Here is a 23,899-nt window from a genome sequence, read left to right on the forward strand (position 1 = left end):
GCAGAGGGGTAGGGAAAAGAACAGAGGTGATCACAGATGCCTTCCTTGCCTATCAAATGCCATACACATGTAACTACAATTCAGCAGTAAATGTGCAGGCACAGTCTTCACCTCCTCCAGACCAGTCCTACAGTTACGTCTGCAATGCCCCATTAGCATAAATTATTAAAGTCATTTTATATGATAAAGACTTTTGCTGAATAAATAACTATCAGGATGATTTAAAGTACTTTTCAATGCCCCCAGGGACAAACTGTCACTGAGATTCATTCTCTAAAACAGTAATGAATTTGCATCCAATTCATTTTGTATGAAAATAAACAGGAATCTCCCATGAGTTTGTTTCACTGCAGATTCAATCTCACCTTAAACATGTGAAATCTCAGCCACAGGTTTTGTTTTGTTATACTTTAATGCAATGTCCCTTCTAATGATGTTTTTATTTCATAAACTGTTGGCAAAAAAAGTTGACATGAGGTATGAACTTCGTGGACCCAGTGAAAACAAATGATGAGTGCTTTATATGTAAATTGCTGTATCTTTCTAATACTTTGAGGGGGAGAAAAAACCCGTGCCAGAGCCAGAAGTTTTAAAATGCAGTTTCAAACAAGTCTGTGTCCTTGACCTCTTCTCAAACCCAGACCTCTTCAGCTGGTCCCTGCTCTATGGAGCTGGCAGCCACTCAGTTCACCAATGGTCACACTTCTCCCCAAACTTCTTGAACACCCACTTCAGGCTTTTACAAAGAGACAGTAACCTAAGCAGCAAGGTGCAACCAGTGCTATTGAGCTTATACTGCACACATCTACAGCTTATTTCTTATATAGATATAGATATAGATATATAAAGTGAACCATTGTCATATGTCAATATCTGATGAAATTTCCTGAGCTAGCCCATCCCCAAACCTCAGCTCAGCACTGCTTGAAAATAAGATGAGTCATTGCTTCTGGCTGATTCCCAAGCCTTTGAGAGTGCTCCATCTTGCCCCAGATATATTTAATTTGTCAAGATATTTCTGTGTACAGGGCTCACTTCAAGCATAATGTATTTCAAACTCAGAGTTCCAGGAAAAGTTTCAAGCTCCTACAAATAATGCAGTATGACAATATAATTAAAATTTATAGATGTTATCCAGAGTTCTATAAGCGTGGATTCCTCACATATGTTATACCAATATTTGTGTCAAGATAAAATTAAAAATAGGCTGATTATTTTAAGGTTTTCTGAATTTTGGCTCTTCTCAGTTCATCATCACGTGATTGCAGTTTGCTGGACACTCTTTTGAAGAGGCCACCTTCAAAGCTGAGGAGCTAAGGAGGTCTGTGGGCATCTGGTAAAAACATCTGTAGACCTGCAGAGCACAGTAGTTTGGTGAGAATATTGCTGAGCAAAATGAAGTGTTAGGTGAACTATGATTTTGGCAGAATCATATCTTTTGTTCATCTGATTAAAATCTTCTGAGGATCAGTATTCTCATAAGATTTTATGTTTGACAGCCTGTGAAAATGCATCTTGAGGGATGAGAAGATTGAAGTAATGGCACTGTACATCGCAGAAATGGCATTAGGTATCTTCTCTTTCCCCACCCTTATTTAGTCAGCAGACCATTGGCCATGGATCCTGTGGTTTCTTCTTCCAAAGATTTTATGTTGAACTATTTCTGTAGTAGATCCACAAGTTCCTTAATGAGGTCAGGGAGTTCTCATTTAGCCTTGCCTAAAATGTATGCTGTGCACCTCATTTCACTTGATTAAAAGAGAGAATAAATAATTTATTCAATATTGGCATATATGTAGGTTACTAATAAATTCTGTTTATGAGCGTAACCTGGAATGTACTCTCCTGGAACAGTATTTTCTGTGGTGGGAGAGTGAGTCTGTTTGGTGCTGTAAAGTGTGGGTTGCTAATGTAAAACCTGAGTTGCAAAGAACTGACATGGCAGAGCCTGTTAAGAAATGCCATAGCTAATAATGATCATGGACGTGAGGAGCTCAGCCCTTCAGACATCATTGCTCAATGAATATCCAACAAAGAGCATATGTAGGCAGTGTCAGAAAGTTTCCCAAGGCCAACTTCCAACAAATTACATTAGGGCCTAGCAAGGTGATGTTAACCTTCAAATCAACAGCTTTCACCCAAAAGGGATTCATGTTGTGACAAGACAGGTAACTGCTGCATAGTTGAAAGGCAAATTAGAAAACCTTGTATTTCTACTTAGAATTTCAGAATATTAGTAACTAATGTTTAGGCAACATTTCTAACAGAGGTATCTTAACAAAAACACTGATGTTCAGATAATTGCATTGTTCTGAAATGCTAGATAGGACTGACTAAGATTTTGGTGTCTCACTAATGTCTCATGAAAGCGCTTGAGGTTTTTCCATTTAAAATAGAATTTTAAAATATTTCTGGAAGTATTCCATACTGTTTGCAAGATAGGGAATCTTATCAGTTCTCACAGAGACTGATGTCTAATTTCCCACAGTGTTTGTAAAATGACATTTAAAATGTAGGGACCCTAAATGTTTCACCTTACTGGCAAGGAGCATCTCCAGTTTGAACCCTAAGTGGAGAATTAATTAATTTTATCTTAGTTCTGTGGTAGTGTTTTATATTGAATGGCTTACATGTTCTTTGTAATAATTAATAATGACACATCCTACGGTGTTTTGTCTGAGGTACCAGTCTAGTCTTGCATTACAGTCTACTACCTCCAAATCACTTATCATTTACTCAGATCTTCCCCTCTTCCTGACAGTCCTGGGAGCCTGCTTGCATTTCAAGACCATGTTTAGAATTGTCCCTGTGTGTTTGTAACCTTCTCTGGCCTTGCATTAGCCTAGTTGGTAACATTTCCTTCTCCTCTGATCCATAATGACTCCTTTCATCTCTCAAGCACTATTCTTCCTCACCCTCACATACCCTCTCTGACACTGATGGTAAAGCCTTCTTCATTTCCTGCTCTTCCTTGGCACGTGCAGCTTTCTCTTGTCATCCATCAAGTTTCAAGTTAACTGAGAATCTTGGCCTTTATTTAATGACTTTCATTTTACTTCATGCTTCAAATATATTGTTCCAGACACAGGTGAGCTGTGATCTGGGAGGGCTCAGGGGACACCTATTCATACTACAGTTTTTTGGAGTCTGCCCCCTTCAGTGTAAGTGTTAGATCTCCTATTTATTTGTTTCTGTTTTCAGTTTAAGTCAATCAAAACCTCTGGAATCAAACTCTTTGCTTTTATTTTTCTAATAATGTAACTTTTTCCCTAGAGAGCCAGAAAAACATTTTTAATGAAAAATGCTTTCTAAGTATGATTGGCAGCTCACCTATGGCAAGAAATTAGTTTCCACAAGCACCTTTTTAATTTTGTGCCACCCAAGATGAGTGTCTTTGAAGATCCATAGTAATTTGAAATTATTTAATTGTGCTCATATATACACTCTCTTGAACATATCAAGCCACACACAGCACTTGACACAGAGCCCACTAAGCACAGTGAAAGGATTTCTGCTTTCTTCAGTGGGCTTTGGAAGGGGGTTTTAGCAAGCAACAATCTCGTGGGTGGGCGTGGTATGACCAGGACTGCTGCCATCTGCAAAGACCTGGTTTGGAAGGACCAAGGTGTAGAGTGGCTTCAAGAGGAGGGAGCAGCAGCCATCGCTCATGGCATTGCATCCTATTTTTAGATTTCCAGCTGGTACTGAGGATTTTACTCTCTTGAGGGTTAGAGGCTCTTACTGCTCCCCTCCTTGTGTTCTTTTCAAGAAGTGGAGTCATTTGTTTTACTTGAAGTCTACAGTAATGCCAAACTATTTTTGGCTCCACCTCATCTCACCTCTCCTCTTGCTTGTGTCATGATGTCAGTTTTGATCTATACCTTCCCACTGCTAGACAGCTTTGCCTAAAGACATAATCCTCAGCCCCTAATAATTATGAGTACATCAAAGGCTAGTTGGTTTGCTTAGCTGCAGAGGTCTCCAAAAAGATCTGTGTATCTTCACTTGAAAGAGATTTATAGTTTTGTGTCAAGCTTTAGAATTACCATGGTCTTCCATTTTTTCCCCTTCTTTATAGTGACATATTCTTGCCTGCTACAGAAGTGATTTAAAAAGCACAACTATATGCCCAAAATGAAGACACCTTCTCCTTCATATTTTAATTATTATTTTGTAATGTCTGCCAGCAGTAAAATTATGCCCTATTGATTATTAAAAACTCTTTTTTTAGAAGTCATAGATTAACTATTTTTTGCCAGTTTTAGGGACTTCCATTTTTTGTACCAAAAGACACATACTATGACTGGTTTATAAAAAGACAAACAAGAAAAAAAATTCCAGTATTTCCAAATTCTGAAAATTGAAAGGAGTTGTCTGTACCTGATATGGTTTTATTTTACTAACAAGTAGGAAATTGCAAGGCATGTGAGGTCTCTCATCTCAGATCTCTTCAGTATAATTCCATCTTATCCCTGTAACCTCCAGCCAAGTTGATGCACATAGACAACAGTGAATGGATGACGCTAATTACCAAGTAAACAACATATTTTCCGTGGCAACAGATCAAGAAGAAAGTTTCAAAAGTGAAAGGAATTCACAGAGCTACACCTTGGGGGAGGATGTAACACGGTAAAGAATAGTTTAGCATAAAAGATCTCAGAGGGATGCCCATGGCATGGCATTGAAGTGAAGAGAAGCAAGTCAGTACTCAAGCTGTTGACCTTGTAGCTAGGAATTTAAGTAGGAATTTGGCTTCTCATCCCTGACTTCAGTCCATAGACTGTAGTAAATTTAAATAGAAAGCACACATAGTTAAAATAACTGTTGAAACAAACTATCAAAGAAATTGATGCATGGAAAGTGTCTTTGCATGAAGACTGAATGAATACCTTTCTGGGAAATAGGTCTTAGCCAAATACAATTTATGCTTAGTCAAACACATGTTTTTCTGGCTTGGTGTAGGATAGCTGGATGAAATTTAATAGCCTCTAATTCACTGTAGGTCAAACTAGATGATTTACACTATATCATTATAGTATAATATTCATATGTTCTGGATTCCACTCTTGCCTACAGCTCTGTGAAAAAGCCCCTGGTAAATCTCCCATTAGCTTCAAAAAGCCCACATGTGGCCTAAAAGACTGCAGTTAAAAGCCACATAATATATATGTAATATATATTCACACATCTCATAGTATGCACGTGTGTGTGTACATAAGTGGGTGTTATATTTACACATACACAGCCAAAATCTGGCCAGTCATGAAAATAGCTCCGAATCTGAACACAAGCCAGAGGAATTATTACGTATTTGTATTTTGCTTCATGACATCACAGAAGCTGCTGCTGCTTTTTTGCTTTGTTTTGTTTCCTGAAAGAACAAAAAAGTAATCACAAGCAGGAGGTGCTTTCATAACTGCTGCAGCTGGCTGGGATCTGTGGATCTGTGTGCTCACAGTGTGTCAGGGGCATGTTTGTCTCACACACTCTGGAGCCATCCCTCAGCCTCTGTCTCTCCGACGGGGACCTTGCCGGTTGTGCTTCTTTCTGTGCACTATAGAGCGTTGGCAAACACATATTTGCATGGCAGTTGGTATGTGTTTTGTCCTGTTTGCTCTGTGTAATGTAACATGATGTGACAGGCTGTAATTCATCACATCAGCTGTGTGACAGCAGAGCGATTGGAAAAGAGCTGCGATGGTGGCCTGATGCAAGGTGGCAATTTAATGTTGGGTTGGAGTCTCTCGGTGTTAAGGTTTTTTAGAGTCACCTACCAAAGAATTATCTCTGAGTATTCCCTGTTCAGGTGAGTTTTAGATGTAGTGATCAGGCAGAGCACAGTCAGCATCAGGAGGAAGCTGAAGGTCCCTGTGCTCAGAAGGAAAAACTCTTGTAAATATGAGAATCCTTGCACATGTGGTGTTAGATCAAGAACATTGAAGGACAATTTATTTATTTCCTCCTCCTTCACTGCACTCCCCAGGCACACCACAGGTCCTTATGTGGGAATACTGTGGAATTGCCGACGGCAAAAACGGAGGTTGAGGCTGTTTTCCTCCAAAGACTCCTACACAAGAGACTGCTTGACAGTTCAACCCTGAAAAATTCCAACCACAGGTGTCAGGGTGTTTGATAACCTGATGGTGGTTCTTGTTGAGTGCTTCCAGCCTAACAAAACCAAGTTCCCTGTTAAAATCCCATCTCAGGAGTGGGACAGTCTAATCAGGACATGGCTGGTGAGAGGCATAGGGAAGAGTTCAGCGGGGCCCAGGGGTGAGTTTTGCATCCACTGCTCTTCTCAGTCCTGCACTTTCTGGAGTGTCACACTTGGCCAGAAGATGAAATGAAGAGAGTTGTTTAAGAAAAACCATTGCTGAAAAAGTGATCTGCAGTGCCTAGCACAAGGCAGTAAGTACATGCAGAATTAATGACTTTTTTCTTTCCTAAACATACATTCTGTATTTAATTTCAGCTATTTGAAGTATTTTTCCCTAACTATCCTTCCTGTCAGTTAGTCTGCACTTACACTTCTTTTTCTTTAAATCTCAGTGCCATGAAACTTCTGCAGCTCCCCAACTCATGCATGAATAATACCTGCCATTCAATAATATTTTTCACAGCATTCAAGACACTAAAAGTCCTGAATCATACTAGATTTCAAACTATAAATTCAGTCTTAAAAACAGATTGTGAGGCAGTTGGTTATCTCTGCAATGTTGATATTATGAAATGGCAAAATATTTTAATACGATGGAAAGATATCATTAATGATAGCTTATAAGCATGTATGGTGTTCACTTTAATTAGTCATTTACTGCAGTCACACTGCCATCATCTTTATGATAATCAAAGCTGCAACAGCCACTTGATTTCTGCCTCCTGCCTTCCCAGCCCAGGGACACCACAACCTCAGTAAAAAGTTGGGGTAGGGTTCTCACATAAATTAGATTCCATGGATTAACCACTTAACTGATAGTTTTAAAAATTTCCCTGTAAAGGAATGTGGAAGTCAATATTCTTTCCTGTAGTCTTGTGTTAAAAACCTAAGCATGACTTCTCTATTTTTTTTCAAGATTTTAACATTGTTTCACAACAACTAGATCATATTTTTTGCTTAATGAAACCTGTGTTACCTCTGCTGAATTTAGTCCTTTCTCTTCATAATGTTTTTGCTGCTAAAATCCCCCCTGGAGACCTCCAAATACATCTAAAGTGCACCAGATGAAGAGCAAATTCTGGGGCCATCCCAGACACCTTGAAGAATATTCCCAGGATGTGTTTTTACATTATTTGGTAAGTGCTGGTGAACCGTCAAGAGCCTTACATAAGCTCACCCTCTGAAGGATTTGGAACCCAGTCCTAAACCCTGTTTCAAATTCAGTACTAAATTTCACCACACCTCTGCTTCAATAGTACAAACTCTTAACACACAGATGCAAGATGGTGGCTACAATTATTTGTTTTACTGCATAGGATGCACTGTGGCCAAAGAAAAGAGCTACAAAGTTAGGCCCTTGCTTTTTGCCACCAAAGGGCAAAATGTTTGGTTCATGAAGGCAAATATGGAGCCTGTGTGGGCACCCTCTTCTGCAGTGTGAGCCCAGATCATCCTGCTCACTGTGCTGCCATTGCCTCAGATATGTAAGGGGAGAGTTAGAATAAACAGAATTTTAACAGTAAAACATGCCAGAAACATTCCTCAACCAGTCATGAAGGAAGCACAGGTTTTAGTCAGTGCCTTATTTTTGTGTATTATTGTCAACTGTACTGCCCCAACCTATTCCCATGTGTGGGGGGAGTTTTGCTATCCACTCGTTGGGATAGAACCAAGACAGCAGGTAAAGAACTGGATGTAATTAGACCTGTACAACCATCACAAACCCTCTGGATTACTCTGGAGTCCTCATTTTAGCCTTGGATGGTTGTGCTTTCCTTTAGGGACTGTGTGACGTCTCTGTGGCAGGCTGCCCATCCTTTCAGCACCAACCCATGCCAGGGCTCCTCGCTGTCACCTCCCTCTGGCTGACCACACAGCCAGGTGAAGTCCATTTCCTAAGCTCGCTTGTTTTCTGTAATTTTTGCCACATGGGGTGAAAGCACACCCCTGGGGAATCAGCTGTAATCCTCTCGTTCGTGTTTGCCATTAGGTGTCAGTGTGACAACAACCATGGTACACAAAGGCTGCGCTGGGGTGTGCAGGGATACCACCCCCATCCTAAGCTTCTCATTGTCCACTGGGGGCAAACACAGTGTGAAACCGAGGGGAAGGAAAGGCTGAAGAAAGCAATAAACATTTTATTTCCGGGTGCTTTTCCATCACCTAATTGAAATTATTTACTAACAGATAAGTCTGTTTGCATTTCATTCAGCGTGTCTCAGGTTCCCGGTGCTGCAGTTGTCAAAGAAGGGTAATATTTACAAAACCAGGAGAAGAGTTTCTGCACACACTGATCTCACCTTATTTTGGGGCAAAAGAAATAGTCAATATTATCAGTAATTTGCAGTCAGCAGGAGGTAAACTGCTTTGCCCAGTGCAAATGTTAAATTACTTGTGTGAGTTGAGGCCTGACAATATTGGTGCTGATAGATGAGTCCTTCACAAGTTGTTTAAAATACTGTATTAGAAATTACAACTTGAAGTCCACTCATTTCAAAGAGAAGAATAAAAAATTTTAAAACTAGTTTTAAAGGAGCTTTTTTGTCAGAAATAGTACCCTTTTTTTTTGTCTTTCAGTGGTATGCATGATGAAGAAACAGTAAAATACACAATGTGTATTATTAAGAAGTTGAAATTGTTTTTAAACAAAGCTTTGGGCACTTCCCAAAATGTAGCAAACAGGTTTGGGTTGTATGGGAGTTTTAAAAGCTTTAAAATAAAAGTCAGGGTTTGTGAAAGGGGGGGAAAAGTATTTTTCAATGAAAAGTAATCTATAAAATATTCTGCAGTAGCAGTATTTAGAATGTATTAATTATACTCATAGGATAGCCTCTTTTTTTGCCTTATGTTTGGAAATGCAAATGTTTTCACTTTTAATCAGATTTTTATCAGCTCAACATAATGGTTAAATCAGCTTGGCCTTCACCAGGACCAGGGAATCTGTTGTACCAGAGGATCATTGGGATTCAGCTTTGCCTTCAACTTTTCTGCTTGGAAAGGGAACAGCTTCTGAACATGCCTTAAATTTGGTGGTGTTTTTCTTTATACTGATAGATTAAATCTCAAGTAGCACCATGATGCTGTGATAAGCATCTGAGTAAGCTGGCTTTTCTTTTACCTCCTTCCAGATTTCTAGTAACTCCATGGCACAGGAGTGGTTATTCTTGAGCATGCACTGCACAGCCCAGGGTAATCCTAGCCAGGACAAGAATACTCAGGTACCATCTCTGCTACAATTCCCCAAGTTGGGCAGTTGCAGGTCTCTTTATGAGAGCAAAGCCTTCCAAAATTTGGTAGCCATGCCCCCCTTCAATTTGGGGATGGGAAATGAAAAACTCATGTGCCAATTTGATGTTGTCCTTATAACAGATAATTATAGGCTTTAGGAATAGAAAAGATGCCTGATTAAATGGCTCCAGCCATCTGCTATTGCAAGACTATGAAGTAATCCTTGACCATTTTCATATTAAGAGCTGCCATGAGGATGTTCTCCCACTGCTTATGCCACTCAGCTTGCCTAGAAAGCTGTCTCCTCTGCTCTGGCTTACTGGCATCCTAACTCACTTTTGCTTTGTATTATTTTAAATAGCAGTGATTAAACCTTTATATCAGTGCTGTTGGGAGAGCTTGAAAGTATAACACATCTATTTTGACTTCAGAAATATAAATTGAAGAGATCATTATTTTCACATGTGGTTTCAGATCAGGTTCTTCTTCTTTTTGTTTGTGGTACAAAGGGAACAGATGAAAAGCCAGCTAGGCAAGCAGTTTTTAAAACCCCAGCTCTGGCCACTGTGGCTGCTTGTACCCCTGCTCCATTGGGGTCCCAGGGGAGGTATAAGAAGAGCCTCAAGGGTCAGGCACAAGCTGCTCACATGGCACTCTGCCTCAGCTGGTTTAGGTGAGCCCCAAAGTAATTTTGCTGGTTTTGAAGTAAAATCATCAGTCAAATAGACCTGAAAGCAGCAGAGAGCTGTAAGCCTGCTTTACCCTGAGCACTGTTCTTATAGAGTGTTGCTTCAAGCAACTCTTTACAGTTCAGAAAATATCCTGGTGCCAGGATCCTCCCTGCAATGGGCTGAGTTCCCAACTGCAGCCTAAACCAGTCCAAAAATGTGCCAGAAAACATGAGGAAGGGTTTCCACCTGAAGCCAGAGAAAAGACAGAGGGAGCTCAGGCTGTAAGGAAGGACTATAAGGGTACAGGAATAGCCAGGTAGAGATAAACGTCTCTGGGTATTGCACATCTGTGTGAGAAGGACTGGTGGTGGCACATAAGAAAGGAAAAAAGATCACAGCTGCAATGCAGGAAAGTGGAAAGATGCCTTTGGAAGGGCAAATTTTTCCCATTGAGCATTAATTGCTTTCCATGGATACAAAATGCACTTTAAGTGATAAAAGGAGTAGCTGACAAGCAATGCTGTATTTAACAGATATCAGAGAATGCAATGTAGGTTAATTACCTTCCCTTAAAATTATTTTTTTTTTCCTAAAGAGGTGAGCCTCTGTTTGAGACAGAAGCTAATCTCCAACTCCTGTTGTCTACTTCAATGAAAAGAGGAGCAAGAAAGGGAATGAAATGGGGTGGTGAGGAGACACCAGCAGGAGCCATGGTGACTTTTCTTCCCTGACATCGAGGCATCAGTTTTTTGCATTGCTTTCCATGGACTTTCCTTTTTGGTTACCTTCAGAAGCACAAGCAATGCCAGGAACTGCCCACAGCTCCCTCCAGGGCTTTGAGTTTCCCAAGCGGTGCCCACAGTCGCTGCTCCTGCTGACACAGTTTATTTAAATAGGCAGGAAGAAAGTATTGGTGGTTGCAGGAGGCAGTGTATAGTGTAAACTACCTCTGTGAGGTTTTAAAAAGAAAAAATGCTCTGGTATTCCTGCCACTCTTGAAGATAATTGAAGGATATCAGTCAGGAGAAGATCTTCCCAGGGAGTGGAAGGAGCAACCTGGGAATGAAAACCCCACTGTTCCTGCAATGTTGCGTTTCCCCTTTGACAGGCCACGTGAAGTGTAGTGTGTCCCTTTCCAAAGCTGTTTTCCTCTAAATCAGTCTCTTCTGGTGGGAAAGGGTGGGAAGGAAAGTATCAACCCATCAATTGGGGTTTTTGGTGCCAACAGGGTCACATCAGCTTCTTAAAACCTTTGGGCACCCAAACCACAGAATGTGCTGGTGGTTATCAGCGTCTGTGCAGCAAAACACTGCAGCAGGTGAGTGACAGGATGCAAATATCAGGGAGGACCTGCCCCTGAATCTGCTTCAGTGCCTTTTTAGCCACACCTTTCTGGTGTGGCTGAAATTGTAAAATGTCGGTCAGGGCGCTCTGGAGATGGGTAAAACAAGGCGTGCACATATCCCAACCCCTTTTATGTCCTGGTGCCTTGAGGTGCATTTGGAAAATGCATCCAAGGTTTGTCTTATTTTGTAGGATTTAGCCAAGAGACGTTGAGCAGAGCACTGTATAAGGGTCATTAAGAGAGCTTAGCAACAGGATATTCTGTGATTCCAAATTCCAGGATACCCTTATGCATATCCTCTGTGTGTGTGTATATGTGTGTGTGTGTGTGTGTGTAGGTGTGTGCAAGCACAGAGTTTGCATATATACACATTACCATAAAGTCTGAGGGTCTGCAGGTTTATAACAACATGTTGGTACCAGCTGTGTAGCATGTTTTCTATGCATTGCATCAGTGTTGCTAATTTTCTATGCAGAGACACACACAGACCCCATAAAAACTTGGCCCTCATTTTATGAAAACTTACCTGAGACATTACCAACTTAGTATCCTGAAGTCAGTACTTTTAAAGACACTGAAAAAAAAAACATGTAAAAATTTTCAAGTTTGGTACACATTAAGCTTGTTGATGTCAGAATAAGTTTAGTCCACACAACCTTCCAGCATGAGTAACATTTTTTTTTCCTGTGAAACCCACTGACTACAAATACATTAGTCTGGCAGAGGTTAGAAAGTGATGCTGTTTTATAATTTGGGTTTTATTTACAGGTAGTAGTCCCATTTTTCATTATGTGGGTTAGGCAACTAACTGGTCCCAAGTTTTTCTTCATTAAAAAAAAAAAACCCTCTTTTAATAGGTGTGTACTTCACAATTTTCAAACTTCAATAGCATAGAATTTTTCACTTGGTCTGAAAGCTGATTTAATTTGCTGCTGTTAAAGGTTTCAATTTTACATCCATGAATTGTCAAATTAAATTCAGTGCATTGCTTAAATTTCTAGCTGCAGTGCATTTAGCCTAATTGCTTTGGTAAGTTGAGTGCTTAGTAACTCCTACTTCTCAGAATTTTCGTCTTTAAGGGCAAGCAAAATAAGCCTGAGGGCCACAGGTGGGCTAGCCTGCTCTTTGGGATTCACCTGTGGGGTCTTTGGATATCTCTTCCAGTCTGACTGCATCCTCAGACCATATCTGATGAGGCTGCTCTGCTGACAAGGGAGAGCATTTAAACACCTGTAGGTTTTAGCTATTTAAGTCCAAATCAGTTTTGAAGCAACAAGAAAGGCTGAACAAAATGGTTCAGATTTCAGTCAGTTGTCAACTAAGTGTGTGCATTGGGCCTTTAAGTATTTGGCCAGACACATCTTGATTGCTTGGCTTTTGTTTTCCCCCTTGGAAAGTCAGCTGGATAATGCCCTGTAGCCAAAGTCTATTCTGCCATGCTGTAAGTGGGCTGGTCTGGGGATGGGGGTTGGGGGGATGGGGGTTCGGGTGAAGGGAGAATTAACCAAAACCAGAGTTATATTCAGGTATTTGCAAATTTTTGTAAGCCAAGGTATTGGCAGTCATTTTCAGTTTTCTTGCCACGTTAAATTTAAAAATCATAAAATGATCCCAGACATGCAATCTTTAAGGTGGGCCCTTTTTGGGGACAAATCACAAAGCAAACACGGAGGTGATGGAAACAATCAAGGAAACTTCCACCAACAGCACCCTCAGAGGCAAGCCCTGAGTGTCTAGTTTTTTCCTCTTTGTTTACAGTATTTTTAAGACTTTGAGTTCTCATGCAACATATATGTCATTAAATGGCTGATTCCTCTTTGCACACGTTGTTGTGATGGCCTGTGGCAACCTGAATTAATTGTTTCAGTAGTTGATGGTGGTTACTGGCCATAATTATTATAATTTGCATTTATAAAAACTTCTTTCATCTAAGGATCTCAAAATGCTTTTGCACACATTTAATTAAGCTTCACAACATCCTGTGAGGTAAGTGTCAAGAGTGTTGTTATATCCATTTTTACACGGGTTTCTCCAAGAAAACAAGGTCAGTCTCTAATGTGACTGGTATTTGGTTCACATCACTTGCACAGGACAGGTAGCATGGCTGCAGGAATTAGGAATGCTGATCTAGGTCACTTTGCATCTCCCACATGGCTCTTGCTGCTGCCACACTGTGTGGACACACGCACTAAGCCATGACAAACACATGATTTCCAGTCTGAGGTGGCCCTTTCCTTCCCAGGAGCACTCGAGCAGCAGCAAAGTCTTGAGAAGAAAAAGAGATAAGCACCCAACAGGATGCACCAGATGAAAACCCACCTTGCAAAGATCTGTCCTTTCCACAACTTTCCACCTTAGCATTTAAGCCTCTCTTTGCAGTGCACACACAGTAAGACGTGTCTGTTTTAGCCAAAGCCAAGAAAGCAGCTGCAGGCAATGTAGAGTCACCCTTCAGCAGCCACTCACCTGCTCTAGAAGAGGCTGCACACACTTCACCTCAACCCCCTACCAGCCTTAGACCCAACCCTTTGGGCAATCAGCAATTCTGAGATCTACTAAATCCTAGATGACCACTTGACAGATACTTAAAAGTGAGGATCAACTGAAGTAAAATAGACTTGGAACTTGGGGGACAGCAGTTTTCAAAAGCTCATTTCTTTTTCAAACATATGACTATGTTGTTTAAATTGAACCTAGCTCTCTGTAAGGTTGGTTGATCACCATAATAGCCCTGAGGAAGATATGTCTAAGTAAGTGCTTGCAAATTGAGTAAGGAGTCCCAGGCCATACCTGCATGAGTTCTTTACCATCCTCATCAATTTATGTTTACATAAATTGTTTACATGTGGCAATGACCAGATTAGCTATTTGGAAAGAACTCTGCCTGTGGATGCACTTATTCCAAAATAAAAGCCACTTTGCTTTTCTAAATTAAGTGCACTTAGAGGTAGAGAATGATTATTCTGAATAACATATGAAAGAAAGTAATTTCATTTCCAAGTAGTCTATTGAGCAGAAATATTCTGAAATAATCTGTCTAATTTCTCATGTTGATGCTTTTTAAGGCACAGACAAAGTCACAGAATTAACAACCAATTTTGTTTTCCATCCATTGTTTTCATGGAGAGGGTGTGCCAGTGCAAGGCAGGAGTCAGAGATTCCTTTCAGTTTCCCTGAGTCAATGTACAGGATTTATTCTGGTCCATGTCTCTCTTGTGGTTGAAGGAATGCCTGGCAGCCAGAGGAGAAAGTCTGGCACAAGAACATACATAATTTCATTTTACCTGGTGCTGTCTACTTAACTTTCATCAGAAATGGGACAGTCATTGGCCTAAGCCTGTGTTTTCACTGAAGCTTTCTTCTGCTTTTTTACTCCTCCAAACTTGTTCATGCCTGCTGTGGCACAGAAAATTATGGCAGCAACCATACTTGACATGCATGACAGAACACAATGCCTTGGGAATCCCAGCATCAGGCCCTCAGAGGAGTTTTTATTGCTGCTACCAGAAAGTTTTCAATAACTTCAAATGAGTATTTTTGGGGTATGTTTTTTTATTTGGAAGGGGGGAGTTAAAAATTCTCCTCGTGTTATCTCATATTGCAGAAACTGAGACTTGATGGGTACTACATTATCCTTTTTGGACCTCAATCACTCCCAAAGATTCAAGATGAACTCTGCCTGCCCAGGCACCAGAGTCAGTGCCCCAGGGAATTTCTTCATATCTAAGGGATGTGCAGGATGTGTACTCGCATGCCCTTGCTGCCTCTCAGCTCTAGCTGTACATGCAGTTTTGCTTTAGGAACCTGTACCTCCAGTATTGCAATATCTTTTTCAGTCTCTGTCATCAAGAGTTTAAATACAGTTCAGATCAGTGTTAGTGGCCCAGCTCCAAATGAGGAGAATTGCTGCAATTCGTTATCTTGACAAATTAACTGGTCTGAGGCAATTCCTTTTTGAGAGAGATACAATTACCTAACACTTGAACTCTAGCCTTGCTCCAATGCTGTGGCATAGCTATGCACCTGCTCAAAAAGTGTGGATACTACTTTCCCATCCATAAATACAATTCTTGCACTAGGAGCTGATTTTAAAAAAAAAGGCTTTCTGAGGTGCCAAGGTTGGTGGTTGCACAGTGGAGGGACAATATGGGAAATGCAGGGTCCTTGTCACCAAACCACGAGAGGAGGGGCTGGCACAGAGAGTGTTCTATCAGAGAAATGCATCACCAGTTGTCCTATTCTCTGTTTTGAGTCCAGCTTCCTGATCCTGAGTGGAAGAAGGTGGCTTTCCTGCTCCCAATCCACCACATGGAAAAGAGTAGCCCTAAAGACCTAAAGCAGATTTAAAAAAAAAATTTTCAAGGTGTTTTCCTCTTGGGATTTAGGCAAAAAGTTCTATTTCAATCCTGCAGTCTTTATATAACTGGTGGAAAATAGGTTGCCATCAGCACTCCACTCCTGATGTGGATTGGAGTTGGTACTCCTGGGAAGGCAGAGTGACCTCCAGCCTTGCCATCAACTCCTGGCCTTCAGGACGAGCTCCTTTCTGCCTTTTCTACCAAGGAATGAAAATAGATCCACAGTTACACATTGTTCTTCCAACCCGACGTGGGCAGATGCACTTCTCATCCTCTTCCCTGTGGAAAGCAACTCCTTTTGCCCCTCAGCCATAGCTCACCTGTGGGCATCATCTTTCCTTGTAAAAGAGCTCCCAGATGCTGAAAGATATCCCGTAACCATTCATTTGAACCACTGCCTTTTGGAAACTGTTTAGGATAAAGCTGTCCAGCAGAAGGCTTGTGTTTGCCTAGAGCCTCTTTGTATGGACTCGGTGGCTGGGAGTTTCCTTGAGCTCCTCTTTGAACTCCAAGCCTTCAGCATCCAAAACATTTAACCCTCAATTTCTTTTCTGCTTTATCAGTTTGGCCAGCTTCCAGCTGGCAGCATTCATTTGCAGGCTCCCATTCTGCATCTCGTGTTTGCAGATTTGTCTTTTTCAATTAACCCCTTGAAATGGTTTTCTTCTCCCCGGAGCCTACCTGCCTCCGGTCTGGCCGGCACTTCTCCCTGCTCTGGCTGCCTGAAGGGCAGGAGCCGGGAGTGGAGGAGCTGGGTCCCTGAGCTGGCAGTGCCAACAGAGGGTGTGCCCCACGCACGGGCGGCGCGGAGAGCAGCTGAAGGAACACGCAGGTTCGGCACTGCCGGCTCTGCCCGTTGTGGGTTGAGGCTTGCAATGCCAGAGGCGCTCCTGCCTATGTGGAGTCTCTGGAGCATCACTTATGAATAATGAGATCTTCCCCGAGTGCTTTTGCTGGGGTGCTCGGGAGCACGCGCCCACATTTCCACTGCTGCAGCCTTCACCCCAAACAATGGCAATGTCTCTGCTCGCCAGCAGCTCTTCCACAGCTTTGTTTTAGAACAGCTATTTCTAGAGAGTCACCTAAAATTTAAAACACAAAAAAAAAGGAAAAGGAAAAAAAAAAAGGAAAATAAAGACCATGTCTAAAGCATCACTTACCAAACAAAGACATTGCCTAGTCTCCAGGACTGTCTTCCCTCTGGTGCCTGCTGTAATTGCTGAGCAGTAGCAGCTGTAGGTTGCTCATCCTGGCACTCCAGCTGGTTCACAGGCATCCACGGGGAGGGGAGAGCCGCTCACCCACTGCCAGGATTGCCCGGCAAACTTCACACGGGCTGGGAAACCTGATAACATCTAGAGGTGCAGCATTTCTATTGCTGAGACACCAGTCAAGCCTTTGAAGTGAGACGGGCTGGAATTGAAGCAAATTCTTTGTTGTTCAGTCCCTTCCAGCTGGAAATTCACTACAGCTTGGTACTACCACATCTGGATCACCCTGTAAGACACACCTTTTACACCTTTTTTTTTTTTTAATTAATTAATATTGGCACTGCTGGGGTAGTTCCTAAGGAACCGATTACTTAGGCTCCAGGGAGATATAAAATTAACTATTCAGGCTGTAGAGCGGTTAGCTTAATTTTGTGTATGATTCTAGCAGAGCAAACGAGTCGTAGAGATGGAAATCTCAACCAATGCTAGTAAAGACTCAGCATTTCCATTTGCAGAAATTTTAAAACCAGATTTCACCACAAGCTTCAGAAAGCTGCTAAGTACAACTGTCCACACTACCAAAAAAGCAAGAAAACAAAGCAGCTGTTTATAAATGTTAGCTTCTTCTTTAGTTTTATCATATAAATTTTATATTAATTCTTAAATTTCCTGGCACACCCACTAGAACAGTTTTACTGCTGCTAATACCTTTACTACCCAACTAGTGAAATAATGACATGTTATGCTACTATTAAGGATTGATTCTACTAGTAGTGATTGAAGTGCCTTATCTTCTCAGGCATCAAATTGTTAAACAACAGAACTGGGAGATATTCAGATTTAATTTCAGTTATAATCTTATCCAGCTCTCTAAACAGTAACAGCTGTTCTCAATGCATTTTAGAAGTACTACAAAACCAATGTTTCAACAACTTGTATTTGTCAAATGCAAACATGTCAGCCTTGGGAATTAACAAAACAACACAAAAATAATCTGAAAATAAAAATCCATGGAAAACTAGCCCAGAAAAAGCGAAGAAGTTTAGAGTTACATTTTTCCACACTCACAAACAAAGCTCTGTGGTTTGTCTGCAGGAATTTGTTGAAACAAAAAATTTTTATTAGAATATGTTTATTTAGAAAGACCTTTTTTGGGAGAAAAATTGTAGCCAGAAAAAAGAGCTGACCATATTCAAATCAGCAATGGAAGTTCCCAGTGATTTTGATGCCAGAAGAATTTTATGCAGTGGTTTTAGAAATAGCTTTATGTAGTTTAGAAAACCTGGCATAGAATTAAGTTATCATAACTTGATAATGTGTGAAATTATGCTCAATCTCATGCCTTCCGCAGCAGTTATCTGCCTTTAAAAAAATCCCCAAAATATCATAAAATCATGACAGCTTGCTTTCAACAGGTAAAAAATAAATAATTTTTTAAAAAAGGTTATTGCATAATAAGTGAAAATACTAATTTATTTACATAAAATTAGGTGTTCAAGTAAAAAAAATAATTTAAATAATTTTGTTTAAATGCCTAAGAGAAAGAAAGTGTGATTGTTAGTAAAGTCTACAGTTTTACAGCACTCACTTGAATTAACTATTTGCATTTCTTCAGACCCTTGATTAGTTTCTCTCAGATAAATGCTATTTACCTCTTTTTTTTTAGCAAAACAGCAATGTGGCTGAAGTCTGTGTGGTTCACTGGGAGTTCATTGGGATATATTTGCAATTCCTAAAGCAAAAAAGTGATATTTTATCTTTAGAAAGAGTTACATTTTTTTTAACTTATTGAATTTTTCAGAGATCAGCATGAAGAGTTCTGATTAAATGCTTGCTTCAGCATTTTAAAGGCTTCTTGTGTCCCTGTTGCCTAAGGAGGTTGTACACGAGGATTGCTCTGTAAACATCAGATTGCACAGAATTGGCTCTGCACACCATGCCAGGCACACAAAGAGGAAGTCAAATGATTTATCTCTCACTTATCAACTAGTTTATTTTTCACGCCCAAAAAAGGCTGCTACAAGAGCAGCTGCTACTTTGTAAATAATTTAATGGCTGCTGTTAAGTAGATCTGTCAATTTTGCAAACAATATTAAAAGGAGATTTTCGTTTTATTGCAGATTTGCACATTTTGAAATGTGTTTTTATCCCTGGAAGTCCAGTGCAGGATCCTGGAGAATGGAAACAGCTTCTGATTTGTAGACACAGATTCAAAAGAGAATAGATATGTTTAAATAATGACAGATGTGTGGGCAGGCAAGGCGTGATATCTCATCACCTGCATGCATTACCCAGAGAGCATCCTGCTCATTAAAGCATAGGAGAACTTTCAGTGGACTTGTAAAGATAGATATTTGGCTCTTTCAGACAGGTGTGAGATGTAGCAATGGCAATTACCACTTAATTTTGGAAATGTAGAATATGCATTGGGTCATTGTATGTTTGGGTGTACACAATGCTATCCCAATATTGATCACGACAAATAGGATTTTTTTTAAGATTTTAGCATGAAAGATTCATATTCTTGCATCTGGTAAATTACTTTCATGATGAAACCACAACATTAGCACAATATCAACTCTCAAATTTTTGAAATTCAAATTCAGATTGAAATCCCCAGACCATAACATGTTAAGCAAATAGTAGTTTAGAATTTAAACAGCAAGAGTTTATTGTGCAAGAAGGCAAAGGAATATCTCGGATTGCCTGAATACAAAATCTTAGGTGAAACTTATGATCTCTCCAGTGCTAGCACAAAGTCAGGTCTCTGTCAAGCACCAAATCCTAGCCAGAGCCCTCATCTAGATGTAAGGACCACCACCCTCTCTCAGCTCTGTGGCATTGTTGCCAAAATCCTTCCCTTTCTAATTCAAAGTGGGATATGTTGCCTCTAGTTTGGGAAGGGCTGTGTTGTTTAAACAGTGTTCCTTCTGCATTTGTTTTTCCTTCTTTAGCACTTCTCACAGGGAGCAGAGTCCATGTCCCACAACAAAAATATTTTTTTCTTTACTCTATAGCTCATATCTATTTTTGTGGTTTTGAACCACTCCTGGCATCCACACTGCAGCTGTATCCCCAGACCACAATAGGTTCAATGCTCATAACTATTTTAACATATCAGATATTTATTTTAGATATGAAAGTGCAGAGAAATCTATTTGCACTCCTGTGGGTAAGAACCCTGTTCTTTCCCTGGTTTTGTGCTTGCAGATGACAGACTGATCTGTTTTCCATAAGGTTTCCATGGATCCAGTAGCATTATTTAATAAGGTGTAGCTGTGCTACACCAACAGCACAAAGCATCAGTTGCTGGCCATGCTGTAATTAATTGCTCATAGCATTCATATATTAGAAATATGGCACCCAAGGACTCTATAAACCCAAATTGTAGCCCATTCCACATTAAAAAGCTGCTGGGTACCACCTGGAGCACATGCCTGAGTTACACTGAAGTGGTTGGTTTGAGGACTGGGATTTACTTAGCACTGGTTCTCAGCAGAGACAAGAAAATACAGACCAGCAGTGTGATGGAAAGAGATCAAGAAAAAGTTGACCCAATTCTGATATGTTTCTTTTCTCAATACACACTCCTCTTTCAGCATCTCTCAGGGTTTTGTGTTCTGATATGTCCCCACCCCAGGAGTGGTGGCTCAAGAGAAGTTATGGACATCATATTTTGGTGAAAGTTTGTAGCTTTAAGGGAGTAAATTATGTAGGCCTTAGTTGTTACTGAGTAAGTGGAAAAAGAAAAAAAGAGAAGAGAAAAATTAATTACAGATGCTCGACTCACACTGTACATCTGATCTTTGACATTTTGCAAATTCAAAGGTTTAGCAGTCTATTTCTTAACCAACTCTGGCCAAGTGAAGAGGGAGGCTCTTCAGGACCAAAGACTATTCCAGGTGGGGGCACAGCAGTGGGACCTGTGGTCTAGAGCAGAGGCTGTCAAAGTTTGTTCCACAAGACCTGTAGTGGATTTTGCCTAATTTTATTTTTGACCCCATCAACAGGAATTCTGTTTAAAGCCCTTTCCCAGAGCTCTTCACGTATATGAAAAGCAGCTTCTCACAAACATTTATAAATTCTCAATTCTGTACCTCTCATTCTTTTGGCTTCTCATTCTGCAAGGCTCCAAGAAGACAGCTCCAGAGAAACCTCCCTTACTTGCTCTGGATTTGAGTTTCTGAGATTAAAGCATTGCCCGTACACTTGTTTTCTCCTCTGTTTTTATTTATCTTTGGATTCTTTTTTTTCAAGATGGAGGAGAAATTGCACCAGTGCTGGTTTAGCACCTTTATTTATTGTAGTGTGGTGTGCATGCTTGTGGTGTGCTGCCTTCAACCGAGTTGGCCATTTTCAACCATTCCCCAATGTGGGAACCAGCAGCACAGACAGACATCAGCTACCTGGGAAAGCCAAACCTGGCCACACTTCACCCTCCCTCACACCACAGATGCCAGTGGTATTTAGGTGGCATGAAGAGTAGAAATAGTCCACAGCACTCCCACGGCATTGGATTTTTAAGACTCAGAGGTTCAGAAAGGCTTACCAGTAGATTTGCCCTCCTAAGCCAGCAAGCGTTCTGGGTCTCCAGATGAAATGTAAACCAACAGCGTGGCAACCCTCGCCAGGCTGTTACATCCTCCCACTGCCCATGGTGCCACCACGGGTATCCTGCAGATCAGCTTATACAGGATCCAAGAAGGCAGAGAACAAGGGGAGAAGAACGGGATTAGGAGGAGGAAAAAATGCAAAAGGGTCTTATGATTTTGAGAAAAATCTTTTAAAGTCTTTATCTGTAACAGGATTTTTTTCCTTAATCCAAACTCTGCTAGCCTGCGGTTTGATTAAATTTTTTATTTATTTATTTTATGTCTCACACCTAGAATATGCAATTCTTCCTCTATATTTTTAAGTGGTTCAGATATTTTTAAAGAATTTCTGTTACCACAGGGCTCAGACTGGAACTTGTGAATTGGGTGCTCATGCTTCACCTACTGAAGACTTCAGGCCTTAATTGTGAACCAAAATATTTTAAAACAAAGCTAAGGGAAGTCTTTATTTTTAAAGGAAGGAGTTACACATACTCCTCTGGGGAACTAGTCCAATTAATAAGACTTTGATCCCTATGGCTCATGCAGCAGCCTTTGGCAGCCAGCTAGACCTTCTGTAGTTGACAATGTATAGAATGAATTTCCTCCTTGCTATCTACAGCCAATACACACTCTGTCTGTGTCTTTCAAAAACTCTTGGCTCTGTTTCTTGGCGCTGGTCATTGGCTATTGGCCTCCTTTTCAAGGGAAAAGGCAAGGGTGAAAGCTGTGGAAGCATGTTCGTTTCCATTCAGTTTGATCCCCTGCAAGAGAGGACACCCTTTGTCCTTATGGGCATCCAAGGAAAACAGCTGGCAGTTTGGTTGGTACTTTCAGATGAAGTAAGTGTGATACCATATCTTGATCCATCTTAACAGAACTTCTGGGGCAGTCAGATGAAGAAGACACATCTTGTGAAGCTTTCCCTGACCAATCTCCAGAGCAAGGAGGAGGGTGCAACCCGCCTGTTCCCAGCCCTGCTGACAGACCACCAACACAGAGCTGCTCCCACAGGTGAGCTGTGAATGGTTTCAAAATGTATGTTTGATATTCTGAACCTTTCTGACAACTGCAGTTGTTGTCTGCATCATGACTGTAAGCACAATAAAACATTAACACACTAACAACTAAGAAAAACCTGGAAGCTCAGAGGACACGGCATAGACACAATGAAATCTCCAGAAACACAGACAGTTTGCGAGCTTTTAACCCACACTAGCACAACCATTTTCAAATTAAATCATCTGTGCAAAGGCAGCCTTGCTTGCTGAATGTGGAGCAAAGAGAAATACAGCAATGAAAACACAGCAAATTAACAGTTGCAGGTAATGAACAGAACTTTTAAAAAACTGATGTGATCTTTACAGATCCCTCTAAGAAAATCACTAGCCTGTAATCAAAATCCCTGGGAAGATCTTTTGAGAGTGCCCTTCTTCTGAAGCTGATTAAAACCTTGAACTTCACTATGAGAGAAACAACAGTTCTGATAATTGGGATTTTTTTCCAGCACTTCCCTTGCAGGTGAACCTGCACACCGCCTTGCAAGGGATAGGAAATCAAAAAGAAACAGCTCCTCTGCAAAGATTCAAAAAGCATTTGTTTCTGTTATTTTTCTTTGTGCATTCTTGATAGAAAAGAAAAAAAAAAAACATTTATTTGTTCACAGTGAGTATATAATTGTGTAGTATATAGACTTATTTTTATTTTCTATGTCTACTGTCTGTAGGAATGTTTTTAGTAAATCTGGTGTGAGTTTGACATTGAAGTTCCACATTACATTCATCCCAGTCATTTGTATATAACTGTGCTGAACACATGGTTCATTTTCTTCTTTCTTCATTTTCTTCTTTCCCTTTCTTTCTGGAAATCTGTATATTAGCTAGTTTTCTGTCTCCCTTAACATAGGGGCGTTGAGTTTTTTCAGTATGCGGTGTTATATTCATTTTACCAGCTACACACCATGAGTGAAGTATTAATTTTATACATTGCCTACAACTTTCAGGATATGGACATGCTCTAAAGCTTTCAGAGCTATCTAATGGGTTTGGAGGTGGGCCTGGCTTTGAAAATACAGTGCACAGTTATTCCTTCTTAACTTTTGGGATAAAGATACCACTGTACTGATATGGGCAAATTATAAAGACAGTCTCCATGCTGGAGGCTGCGTTGTCTCCAGAGGGCTCCAAGTGCTCCAATAAAAGGAGCTCCTTTAGCAGCACACCAGAGCCAAGACTACTCGCAACACGCCTGTGATCCCAAGGTATGAACACGCTGTCCTCCCTCCCTTTCGCTCACCCTTTTCCTTCTGGAGGTTGCTCTGACTCACCCAGCTCTGGC

At 40.7% G+C, this 23,899-nt stretch overlaps 1 protein-coding gene across 1 annotated transcript in view; it reads left to right on the forward strand.

Moving 5' to 3' along the window:
* Nucleotides 1-23,899, forward strand: part of WDPCP (WD repeat containing planar cell polarity effector) — a 147,235-nt gene that overhangs the window by 110,485 nt on the left and 12,851 nt on the right. The window contains exon 15 of the mRNA XM_066547816.1: nucleotides 22,441-22,576. Coding sequence (XP_066403913.1) covers nucleotides 22,441-22,576 — 136 coding nt within the window. The remainder of the gene's footprint in view (nucleotides 1-22,440; nucleotides 22,577-23,899) is intronic.

This window comes from Molothrus aeneus, chromosome 3 (assembly GCF_037042795.1).
Source record: "Molothrus aeneus isolate 106 chromosome 3, BPBGC_Maene_1.0, whole genome shotgun sequence".
NCBI lineage: Eukaryota > Metazoa > Chordata > Aves > Passeriformes > Icteridae > Molothrus > Molothrus aeneus.